The following is a 13433-nucleotide window of genomic DNA, read 5'->3' as shown; positions in this document are numbered from 1 at the left end:
TTTTTCTTCTTCTTTTTTTTTGCGAAAAATATTTTTTAAATAAATTTTTCTTTTTTTACATTCTGATATACATATGTAACAAGGTTTATGGCACTGTAACCAGAATCAAACCCAGAAAAAGGGGGGCTGGGGGGAAGGGAAGGAAAGTCAGTCACTCTGCTGCCAACTCCAATTCATTTGCACACTCAAAATACCACTTTTATTGCACAAGTACCAGAGAAGGCATGGGGTATAATGGCCAGTTTCTATTACAAACAAACAAAAATCTCTTAAGTCCAGAGACAAGAAAAAAAAAATATCCAGAGCATGAAACACACAAAACCAACAATACCCTGTCTCTTCAGAGACTGTGGGAAGGGGTCTTAGATGAGTACAGCCACCCGGTCTTCTCCGCACCAGTGAGCACAGGGCATGGTTTGGCAGGATTTTGTTTTCTACATGGTTGACTGGGTAGGTCCCAGGTCTTTGTGAGTCAATGTCTTTTCTACTTACTTGTGGTTCTTTTTAATTAAAGTATGGTATCTTCGGTCTATGAACCTGCACAGACTATATAGTTCAAAAACTCTACAATAGCTTAAAAGGAAAACCGGGGAGAAACAAGTTTTATTATATTTTTATTTGTTGGCTTAAAAAAAAATGATCTCTTTAACCTCCCTGCACTGACAGTTTAAGAGACGTGAATCTCAGTGGCATCAAAAGTTATAATCTTCGCACGCTTATTAAAAATAAACATCTTTAGATAAGTTTGTTTCCATTCACAAAAGTTACCCCCAACTTAAAAAAAAAATGAAAACAGAAGAAACAAAAACAAAAACAGAATCCATCTTCCTTCCCACTCGCCTCCAAACAGAGCGGTGGCCCTTTCCATTCTGACAGTTGTCACACAACCGTCTCCACACCCATCAGCTTTGGTGTGAGGATCCGTGGTGTCACGCCGTTGTTTAGGTCTTCCTCAAATTCCAGCAACTGCCCCATGAAGTTGAGGTTGGGGGAAATAATTGGTCGCTTGCCTTTGACGAATTTGTAAGCATCAGTCATGGTCATGCGAGTGTGTTTCATCAAGTAGGCGATGACGATGGTAGCAGAGCGGGACACGCCTGCCTGGCAGTGGATGAGAAGGCCTTTCCCACACTGATGTGCTTCCTCTGGAGGGACAGAGAGAATAGGAGGTGAGGGGAAGGAGCCATCTCCCCAGCTCCTGTAGGTCCACATTTAAAGAGAAGCTGGAGTGAAGGAATCATGTATGGAACAGTGCACGCCTTGGGTGATGGAGGGATCAAAGCTACACCTACAGCCCGACACATCTATGTGAAGCAAACTTCTCACTAAGCTCACCATAAAAGTTACTGGGTCTTTCTATTTTTATTTCCTTGTATTTCTAAAATCATGCTGCTGATAAAAAGGAAGGGAAGGAAAAGAAGAGGAGAAAGCCTTAAAGGGGAAATTTTATTTATACACGCGCCCGCGCGCACACACACATACACACACACACACTCATTAGTATACCTATTTAGGTATAGATAATACAATTCCTTTTTGGATTAGGGATGTTAATTCCATTTGCCAGCTTGTATAACTCATCAAAATTTGTGTTATTAATAATGTCTCTCACATGCTAGAGAAACACACACACACACACACACACACACACACACACACACACAAACAAACTGGGGCTGGAAAGATAGCTCAGCAGCTAACAGCACTGACAAAGTACCCGGATTCAGTTCCCAGTACCCACATGGCAGCTAACAACTGGCAGTAGCTCTAGTTCCAGGGGAGCTGATGCCCTCTTCTGGCCTCCACCAGCATTGCACGCACATGGTGCACCTACATACATACATACATGCAGGCAAAGCACTCACAGACATAAAATAAATTTTTTAAAACATGCGCACACACATATACGCAACCACAGATGCACAAATACACAAACACACACATCTTTCTTTATACTACAGAATTACTCTCTGTAGGAACTGGCATTTAATGTCTAAATTTTGCCTTACTAAAGCTCCATGGAAAGAAAGGAATAAAATTCAGCTAGAAAGTTACTACGTTTAGCTTCTCATCAGAAAAGCCAATTGTTGCCAAAGTTAAACTTGTAGAACACTGACCTGCAGCATCACCCTCATCTACATGCTCATCGTCCTCATCTACATGTCCATCACCCTCACCTACGTGTCCATCACCCCACCTACGTGTCCATCACCCCCACCTACGTGTCCATCACCCCCACCTACGTGTCCATCACCCCCACCTACGTGTCCATCACCCCCACCTTTGTGTCCATCACCCCCACCTACGTGTCTATCACCCTCACCTACGTGTCCATCACCCCCACCTATGTGTCCATCACCCCCACCTTCGTGTCCATCACCCCCACCTACGTGTCCATCACCCTCACCTACGTGTCCATCACCCTCACCTACATGTCCATCACCCTCACCTATGTGTCCAACCCTCCACATATTCCCATGTGACAATCACTGGAAGATGGAAAGATTCTGATAATGCTGCAGAATCTAGAACAGCAGAGGGAGATGGCTCTTCTTACGAAGTTTTCTGCATATAATAAAAGCTTGGGATGACTTGTAAGCACTGAACAGATTTTATTGACACATAAACTAGAAGGTATCTCCAAGGAAACATCCCTGGAGGAACACAGGTAAATAATAAGGTAGAGAAGAAGGGGACAAAGAAAGTTGTCCATTAACTTAAGTCATCCCACTGGGTGCTTACCAGTAAACTAAGACAAATAAGATATGAATTTCTTTCTTAAAAACCTGTAGAAGAGAGATGGAGGGCTGGAGAGATGGCTCAGGGGTTAAGAGCACTGGCTGGTCTTACAGAGGCCCTGAGTTCAGTTTCCACATGACACCCACATGACAGCTAACAACCATCCATAACTCCAGTTCCAAGGGATCCGATGCCCTCTTCTGGCCTCTGTGGGCATTGCATGACATGGGTATACTCACATACATGCAGGTAGTAAAAATAAAAATAATAAAATACTTAATAAAAAAGCCTACAAATGAGCCTTTAATTCCAGCACCCAGGAGGCAGAGGCTGTCCACTTCTGACTTCAAGACTAGCCTGGTCTACATAGTGAGTTCCAGGAAGCTATGGTTACATAGTATGACCCTGTCTCAAAAAAGAAAAAAAAAAAACAAGCTATAGATATGGCTTGCTTCTCAGAGATAGGAAAACACTACTTCACAAAAATCTCCCTTTATTAACATCTTCTCTGGAGCACACACTACTGACCTTCCAAACCAAGACTACAAACCGCGGTAGTCAGAGTCAGCTTAAGTGCTGGGTTTGACCACTTGTCCCACTAACACACTGGCTGAGTGACCTTGTGTGAGTCACCTAACTCCTCAGAGCCCTAGTTCTCCTGCCTGAATAATAGAAACGAACAACACTAGCTCACCAGCCTCAAGAAATATGGGATGATGTCACTTGATTCAGGAATAAACAGGCATTGTTAAACCCTAAACCTGAATACTGCTCAGTTTATATTAAAGTCTGAGTGAATGTTATGATGTGGTGAGCCTGCTCTGTGGGCCCCTGAAGTGACACTCTAGTATTTCAGTTTACCCAATCGGAGAACAAGGAAAACAAAGTTGTGTCCAGGCATGCTGTGATTCTGAATTGTTCTCTGGGCTAAACGCTGCTTGTTACTGGTTTTGATTTCCTTCTAAAAGTGCAGGTAAGCCTGAATAATCCTCCAGGAATGTGAACACTATGGTTGAAATCCTCTTAGAACAAGCATAGCCTACCCTACTCACTAAATGGAAAACAATTTTCCAACTCCCTCCACCTGGAATGAAGTCAGGTAGAGTCTCCTTTATAACAACACAGACCAACTAGGGACTTCCTCATCTACTTGGGAACAAGTATTTCTTACTAGGGGCTCAAGGCTGGGCTCAGATTTTGTGAATAGCGAGCCTGAGGCATCTTTGCATCCAATATTGGAACTAATTAATAAGATATGGTAAATATGGCCCCTGCATGCTAGAGAAAGACTCCTGGCTAAAAGCCAAGAACCTTAGCTCCTGGTACCCCACCCCAGCCTCATATGTATATATATATATGCAAGTATAGGTATGCCACAGAGCACATGTGGAGGTCAGAGGATCACTGAGGATGTTGGTCCTTGCCTTTCACTTTGTTTAAGACAGGGTCTCTTGTTATGCAGCTGTAGACACAAAGCTGGCTGGCCTGTGAGCTTCTGCAAGTTCTCCTGTCTCCACATCTCACTAGAGCAGAGATGGGAATATAGACATCCACCACCATGTGTGGGTTCTGGGGATTCAAACTCAGGTCCTCACACTTGGTTGGCAAGCTCTTCACGCCCCCAGCCATCTCCCCAGACCCTGGTCACTTCTTGACACTAAAACTTCCATGACCTTAGACATGTCATTTTACTTCTCTGAGTTTAGTGACTACTCTAAATTTCCTTTTAGAGTGAATATGGCATGTCCTACAACATCTGACATGGAAGGACAACAGAAAATAAAAACAGGCAGGCAGATGCCCTGAGTGGCCAACTTCCCATCTAATCCATCAAACCTGGTGACTGTTAAACTTGAAACTTTTTTTCTGACAAAAGAACAATAAACCTGAGTGTAGGTTTCCTGGGACAGTGATAACCTATAGCCACAATGAGGAAAAGTACTTGGTCACCTCTTTGTGGCAATAAAAGTTGGAGTCACTTGGAAAAAATGTTGGGCACCTGCTATTGCTGACTTCTCCATGTGATCCTTAAGTCTTACCACAGCTCAAAAGGACAGAGGCAACAAGACTTACCATTAGCACTGAGCTGATGACTACTTTCTCCTAGAGAGCTGAGGCTACTGTTGATAGATTTTCCAAGGGCTACACAGCCTCATCTTTTTGGGACACAAAGAAAACTTGTCCCTTTCCACCAGCATTAACCTGACTCATCAAGGTTTAAAAACTGAGATAAAGCTGGGCATGGTAGCACACGCCTTTAATCCCAGCACTCGGGAGCCAGAGGCAGGCAGATCTCTGTCAGTTCAAGTGAGTTCCAGGCCAGCTGGGACTACAGGGAGAAAAAAAAGACTTGGAGAAAACACCTCAGCCACCCTCCCCCTCTGCACTGAAGGCACACTACAGCACAGCCTGCTTTACTCAATTCAGCAGACCCTCCCCTGTATCAAATGCTACTTCTGCTCCACCTTAGGGGAGGAGGCTAAACCCACAATGATTTAGTGACTCAAGGTAAGGAAAGGAAATCGCTTCCTATGCTGGGCATATAATGCTGGGCACAGTGCTGGGGAGGCATGGGGACTGTTGGAGGTAGTGCCTCAGCTCCACATTGTGTGTTGTGTAGGGCTTGAAGGGCCTGGTAGGCAGCAATACCAGCTCCAACCACTTCCTCATGTTCCCTCAACTCTTCTGGTTATATGGCATATAAACACCAACCCCAAACCCCCACATGTCCCTTCATTGAGAAATGGAGGGCTAAGAAGTTCTGCTTGAATTCTGCTGACCAAAGCAAATGGCTCTTGTTATGGTTAGACTATGAAGGGCTCCACAGACTCATGTATCTATCAATGCTTGGTCTCTAGCTGGCAGCATTGCTTAGAAGGTTTTAAAAGCTTTAGACGGTGGAGCCTGGTCTTAGGAAGTAGGTTGCTAGATCTGTGTCTGTGGAGGTGATAGCCCCACACCACCTTCTCTCCTTTTCCATCTGCTCTCCGTCTCTCTCTCTCTTTCTCTTCTCTCTCTCTCCTTGCTTCCTGGTCACCACGAAGTGAGTAGTTTTTGCCACACTCTCCCCCCACTGCCATGTTCTGCCCCACCACTGGCAGAGGATCGGCACAGCTAAGGTTTGAAACCATGAACCAAAATAATTCCTCCCTTCAACTCAACTTTTTAGGTATTTTGGTCACCGTTTATGGCTTCTATACAGGACTATGGATTAGATGAGGATTTTTCTGTTTTTCTAACACAGGAAGAAACCTTGGATCCCATATCAAAGCCAGAGCTGGAGGGAAAGGCAGGCAGAGAATGAGGTTCTCCTGGGAGCTAGTTACCAATGAACTCAAACGCCTCTTCAAAGTACTGCCTCAGGTTCTGCTTGTTGCTGTCGGTGGCCGGCAGCCGCTTGTAGTTGAAGAGGCCTTTCTCATAGTGGTAGAGAGGAAGGTGAGTGGTGACGTTGATGATGTAGCCAATGTTCAGCCGCTGCATGGTGTCCAGGTCCTGAGCATCCTGCTCGTTGCCAAGGAACAGGAAGGGCAGGATGGGCGTCAGCTCTGCATTCTCGATGTCGGGGGTGGTGGGGACGGACTGAGGTAGCATGCTTGAAGCAGCAGACGCACCGCCCCCCACTTCCCGGCACTCTTGGAGCTGGAGAGAATTATCACAGAGGTTTTCATGGTTCTGTTTAAAACTACTGAGTCCCCCTGCAAGGCAAACACAGAAAGCAAGCGTGAGATTACAGAGCCCACAGAAAATGCCAACTTCTCCATAGGGATCACTGCACTCTGTAGCTTATGTACATTTTTAACATATCTAAAAACAAAACCAGAACTAGAAGTCCGTTTGGAGATCCAGAGCCAGCTTTGGAGGGCATTGCTGCTTACAGTGCCTAAGAACTGTCCTCCTCATTATTAAACAAACTGGGCCAAGGTGCCTGGGAACAAGTTTTATGCAGTACCTGGTAATTTCATCAGCTACAAATCTGATTTGCCTCAAAGAACCATATGATCCCTGGCCTCTATAGAACCCTGCACTTCCGGAGCCCAGGAAGGCAGAGATGACACCCTCTTGCAGAAAACTTCTGTCTGTATCCTGGCATGTGTATCTGTCACCCTTTACAACTCACCTTGCCCGGAAAGTAAAGTTCACCCCTGTTTTAGTTTGCTTCTCTGTTGCTGTGATAAACACCTGGACCAAAAGCAACTTCTCGGGGAGGAAAAGGTCTATTGCATCTTACAGGTTACAGTGCATCATTAATGGAAGCCAGGGCAGGTACCCCAGGCAGGAGCTGGAGGCAGGAACTGAAGCAGAGGCCACAGAGGAACACCTCTTACTGGCTTGCTTCCCTGAACTGCTCAGCTATCCTTCTTACACAGCCCAGGCCTACCTACCCAGGGGTGGAAATGCCCACAGTACACTGGGCCCTCCTATATCAATTAGCAATCGAGAAAATGCCTGATAGACATGGACGCAAGCCACTCTGATGGAGGAAATTCCTCAGTTAAGGTTCCTTCCTCTCAGGTGACTCTAGATTGTGCCAAATTGACAAAAACCAATAAGCACAATCCCCAATGCAGCAGGGCAGTTACAAGTGGGGACTGTGGAAGAGCTGGATTAGGCTGTCTGTGATCCCAGTACCACAGCTCCCCTGCTCAAGCTTATTTCTCACTGTGTGCCTCAGTACCCCCATGAGGGTATCCATGCCTCTCTCTAAAGTGTGAGTCAGAATAAGGACAAACACATGTGAAGTGTTCACCACATGTTCAGGCTCATATGGCCACTCAGCAAGGATGAGCTATTTCTATTAATACTGTTTCTATGGTTGCACAAGAGTAGGTGCAGCAGAGCGATGCTTGGGCAAGGTCAGTGGGGACAGGGTAAGTGATTCTTAAGATCTATGCTTTGACTTTTTCCATGTAGATCCTTGACATTTGCAGATCATGACTTCTAGTAGAGTGGAATCTGAGAGAAGATCATTCTCCTGTCCTTGGCTTTTAGAGGTTGTGGGTACATTAACCCACTGATGGTGGCCCCTAATGAATCTATAACCAATGCATGCTCTCAGTCCGAGGCCCTGCTCTGCCTCCAGTGTGAAACGTGTCAAAGGTTTAAGCTGCACCTGTTTCCCCATTTTTAGCATGCAAACATCCCCCTAAGTACAGCCTCACTGATGGAAATGTATTTTATGGAAATCCCTCAACCACAGGCATTCAGTTAGATATGCAAAGATGTGCACATAGTATTATCTGCTTAATGGAAAATGCCAAGTGGGCCAGAGAGATGGCTCAGCTGGTAAAGGTGCTTGCCACATAAGCCTGGTCACCACAACCCACATAAAAGTGAGAGAAATGACTCCACAAAGGTGTCCTTCAAATTTTATATCTGCACTGTCACACATGCACACATATACACACCCAACACACATGAACGATAACAATTTTTTAAAGGCCAAATAAAAACCAAAATTTTTAAAAGTTATTATGCTCATTCCATGGAGTATTACATAGCCATTAAAAGAGTAACGGTGCAAAGTACATGAAAATAAAACGTTTCTGTTGAATTAAATGAAAAACAACTAATTAAAAACTTTCTGCAAAAGCTTAAATCCCATACACAAAGAGAGAAATTGTTTAAATTTTCCCCTAATATGTCACATATGATCATACACATGGATAAACCCAAAAGATTATTATGAGGCTCAAATTCTGTAATATACACGTGAAAGCTGTGAGGTCTGGGCGGCGTTATACTCATCCAAGGAACAAAAATTCCAGTCAAGTGAATTGGACATTCCAGGGCCTTCTCCTGGAAAAGGGGGAGATGCTGGAAACTGCTATAAGCCAAAAGCTACTGGGATCTACCATCTACCTGGTCACACTACCTGATAGTCCCTGGAATAAGGCCAGAAGCCACAAAGCATCACTGGGCCATGGCTCTATTGCCATAAGGACAGGAAGTCATCTGTTTCCCAGCTTCATAATCAGCAATACGTTTCTCCCACTTCAAGTGTCATCTTTGGCCAATGACAGCCAAATGACCTGAACAGAACATAATCATTTTCAACCAATGGACACAGTGGCTCAACCTGAGAATCATATTTTCACTCAGAGATGGTGGTGCGCCACAGAAAACTCAAGAGGGTGACACAGAGCTTAGATTACTCCTAAAAAGGAGAAAAATTTTTAAATGTTTGTTTTCAGGAAAGCAAAACATAATCTTTAAATTCATTCAAACTGATTTCTGTAACTAAACCCCACCCTTGCTAAGAAATCCTTTATACCAGAATATGAGCCCCCAAAGAACTTCTCAGCTATAAAGGAAAGATGAAAACCCAGAAAAACTTCACCAGTGATTATTTAAGAAATGTAGAGTAAAAACAACCAACCACCACCATCCCAAACACCACAAAAGGGACTTCGAAGAGATGCTTTAAAATCTGCTGTGCCTGTCCCCCACAGAACTCCAAGCAAACAGTCCCACGTTGATCCTGTGATGGGCCCCAATTCACTTTTTCTGAGAAAAGGGCAGTTGTGACATTTTTCCATATAAGTGGGGAGGAAAGGACAAGAAACTAAACTCAAAGAGAGTGCCTGGGAGATGGGGAGGAGACTGTTATTGGTTCTTATTTAGTGGATTCAAGCTGTAATTTGTCTTAAAAAAAAAGCTAGTTTGAAAAAAAAAAAAAAAATGAAAGCATGCCCAAACCGCTCCTCCACCACATACAAAAACTCCAGCATAGAGCTTTTTAAAATTCTGCCTCTGTACCTCCTTTCCCAGTGACATCAGCCAGAGGCTCCCCACCTGCCCAGTTGCCATAGCAGTTACACAAAGACACACAATGACATCACTTGGCATGATATCAGCTCTTTGAGTGCAAACAATACAAGAAGAACTACTTTGTTTAAGGCCTTGGGTGCAACTGTGTTCGGGGGTGCCAATGACGTAATGCTAACAGGTGGCACGGGCCCTCCATTTGCCTAATGGAGGAAAGCAACCATGGGGGAAGGGTGGTCAGAGGGACTCTGAGACAGACAGACACAGAAAGCTTCTATCACAGGGTGTGCTCCTGTGCAAATGATGCACGTTGTATGTCTGAGCCATGTGGGAACAACACGCTTGTAACATTTGGAGGGTGAGTAGATAGAGAGACGATGTTATTCAAACATCGCATCTAAACAAGGAAGTGCTCACTGAGGGTCTGAAGAGACAGACTCCTGTTCAGCGTCCAGTCCGCTCATGCAGGGTATCATTTCTGACACTCTGGTCATGCACACTGACACACTGCAGTTGGCGGTCTCTTCTAACACAAGCAGCAGTAGCTCACAGGAGTGCTTGAGGGAACTCTGCAGGGTGGGTGGTTTGCTCCTCTTGGGGGTGGGGGTAGGGTTGGTGACAGGAGGAGGCCGGTAGGAGCATAGTTAATGAGGTCATTTTTCAGCCCACCCCATCAAATGATTACTTAATGAAGGCCTTTATTCTGTTTGGTGTGAGTATGTAAGAATATTACTAGGGGCTGTAGAGATGCACCAGCATGAGGACCTGAGTTCGGACCCCCAACACTTGTATAAAAGCCAGGAGTGACAGTGCATGTTTGTAATATCAACCATGGGGAGCAGAGACAGGAAGATCCCAGGAACTCACTGGTCAGCCAGTTTAGCTAGATCAGTAAGCTCCAGATTCAATGAGAGACCCTATCCCAACAAAAAGGGGGAGAGTGATCGAGGGAGGCATTTGACGTCAGCGTCTGGCCTTTATACATTTGTACGCCACATACACACACACATGAAAATTACAGAAGAATCATTAATAAGTCATTGGATGTAAGCAGTGCAGTTTTGTGGTTTGGAGACACATGGGCCTAGCCTACAGTGAGGACTCTGCCTCATAGAAGCCTATGCAAATCCCTCTCCCTGGGGAAGCCTCCATTTATTGATCTAGAAAGTGGGCATATCACCTACATGGAGGGTTGGGTGGAGGATGTCTATGTGAAGGTTTATACGTATTTTACATGGTGCTCAATAAATATCATCTTACTACCCTGACATCATCGCCATGGTCCTTACCTACAGTGGATCCTGCACACCTGTAGTCTGTGAGAGCCCTGGGTACAGTGCAGTGATCTGGAGTCAGGGGTGATGGGGCTAGGCTACCAGGTCTGACGGTACCCTGCCAAACCCTTGCTCTGAGATCCTGGGCAGGTTTCTCACCTGTCTTGTCCTCGGTTTCCTTCTTTATAAGACACAGATAATAACAGTACCTACCAGATGGTACTGAAGGAAATTGGTTAACAAATATAAAGTATGTTGAAAAAAAATGTTTGACACATGACCAGCACTTTTTTTGTTACAAAAAAGTCTGCATAATACAAAGACTCTAAATAAGTAAATGTTCATGAATTTTTACATTGAAATGTTTATTTATTTATTTATTGGTCTTTCTTAGACAGGACTTTGCTTTGTAGACCTGGTTTGCTGGTCCTACATAAACCAAGCTGGACTCAAACTCATGGCCATCCTCCTGCCTCAGCTTCCAACCTGAGGACTGAACCACCAGGTTCAGCTTAAATTTTTAGTGCCTAAAAAGAGCTAGTAATCAACATATCTGAGGAGTTTTAAAGTCTGAGTAGCATAATTTTATCATAAAGCAAACAGCAGTCTCCATCTTTCCTGTACAAATACATCTCATCTGCCTTTTCTTTTACTTGGCTTTGCTTTCCCAATAAAGACTTTGGATTTTTGGTTTCTCCAGGAACTGTATTTTTAAAATAAAATAGTTCTTCTCTTCCTCTCTTCCTCCCTGACCCCTAGCAAACAGGTTCTATCAGCAAACTGGTTCTACACACAAACAACTCATAGTTATCAATGTATTTTTGAGACCTGTGAAACAATGCTGGGGGCCAAACATTTTCGAACCTTCTCTCAAAACTAGTTTCTCTCAACTTTGAGCACTCTGAGTTTGAATGCCAGTAACAAAAATGCCCAGTACCCCAAGAGAAAAATACATTTCAGCACCGCCTGTGTACAAGTGAGTTCAGTGACAGTCTCAGGAAGCAGTGGACTTTCAGTGAGGTAAGAAAACTCTTCTAGATATACTACAGCTTTTCTGAAGTGTGGTTACGGGCAGTGCTCTGGCTAGGCAGTGAGGGGGTGTTAAAGAGCCCACATCCACACCTAGAAACCATAAGCAAGAGACATCTACATTTAAAGATGGACAGTCAGCCTTCCAAACACAAGTTGAGGGTGTCATGCTAAACTCAGAAACAAACACTTGCCCCAAATTTAAGGAAAAACTCTCTGAAGGTCAATGAACAGAATTATTGTCTAAGGGAGGAGGTGGGTATAATTTGGATATCATATCCACCTCACAGCTCTCCAGGTGGATGCAATGCTACAAAATAGAGTCCACAAAAGAACTGTTGACATAAAATGAATATTATTTTGTAGCCCCCCCGCAGTGGAAACAGTAATAGATCAGAGCAGTTTCTTGGGGTTCAATAGGCACAAAAATCGCAGTGGACGAATAAAACATCATCGTGGCTAACACCAAGTGTCCAAGGCTGTCCACAAACAGGGGCAGAGTAACGTCACACCCATCCTAACACAAGAAATATGTGAAGTGCCTGCTTAAGCTATAAAAATAATCTCTTCTTCTCACTTTCGATGAAATTATCTATGTACTCCATAGATGAAGTTGGCCGTTTCACAGCACCAGTGATTTCAAGTTCAATACCAAGAGGCATCAATTATAATTAACTTACAATCCTACTGTGTGGGAAGCTAAACCTCTCCCAAGGAGAGTGAAGGGAGGCTATACTGAAGAGAGAGAAGGAAGAGAGCAAACTGCCAGCTCATGGGATGGAAGGAACGAAGAAAAGAGAAAAGGAAAGATGTCTATGAAATGGAAGGAAGGACAGGGAGCTGGGCCCAGTGGTTTTGTGAGTGGGAACCCAGTGAGGATATTCCCACACACATACACTCGATGGCTTCTTCCAACCACTGTGGCTTGCCTTCACTGTGAAATGTCCAATACGAAAAGCCAGAAGCAAGGAGGTACAGTAGGCTTAAAACCTGGGGGGGCTACATCTTATGGTTGGTGGTCTCCCTGGAAACCGCCCTGTAGTTAGTCCTTTATGTCCAAAGGAACTGAAGGAAGAAAAAGACAACTAGGCTTAGCAAGTAGCAAAAAATAAAAATAAAAATAAGATATATTCCTGACAAACATGCTTGGAATATACAAATATACATATTATATATGCACGTGTATATTTCTGGAAATATTATATGAGTACAATATATGGTCTTAGACATTTTGGAAATGAAGGTATGAGGGGCTGAAGATGCAGTTCAGTTAGTGCAGTGCTTACTTAGCACATAGGAAGCCCTGGGTTAGATCCTCAATACAACATAAACTGTATATAGGGATACATGCCTGTAATCCCAGCACATGAAAGGTAGAGACAGGACGATCAGAAGTCCAAAGTCATCCTTGGCTACATAGTGAATTCAAGGTTAGCTTGTGCTACAGAGACCCTGTCACCAACCAACCAGTAAATGAAGTTATGAAACAAAACTTTACATATGAGAAATAATGGCATATAAAAGTTACAAATGTACACATACACACATATAATAGTAATTATGGGGGACTGGAGAGATGGCTCAGCAGTTAAGAGCACTGACTGCTCTTGCAGAGGACCTGGG

General features: G+C 44.1%; 1 protein-coding gene across 1 annotated transcript in view; it reads right to left on the bottom strand.

Moving 5' to 3' along the window:
• Nucleotides 1-604: 604 nt before the first annotated feature.
• Dusp10 (dual specificity phosphatase 10) overlaps nt 605-13433 on the bottom strand; it is a 43886-nt gene continuing 31057 nt past the window's right edge. Inside the window, exons 3-4 of the mRNA XM_008823757.2 lie at nt 6066-6437; nt 605-1145 (exon numbers count right to left, since the gene is read on the bottom strand). Of these exons, the coding sequence (XP_008821979.1) occupies nt 880-1145; nt 6066-6437 (638 nt within the window). The 3' untranslated portion in view covers nt 605-879. The remainder of the gene's footprint in view (nt 1146-6065; nt 6438-13433) is intronic.

Source organism: Nannospalax galili, unplaced genomic scaffold, assembly GCF_000622305.1.
Source record: "Nannospalax galili isolate Female #2095 unplaced genomic scaffold, S.galili_v1.0 scaffold368, whole genome shotgun sequence".
Lineage (NCBI taxonomy): Eukaryota > Metazoa > Chordata > Mammalia > Rodentia > Spalacidae > Nannospalax > Nannospalax galili.
Note: the sequence above shows the minus strand (reverse complement) of the source record. Positions and strands in the feature narration are given on the sequence as shown.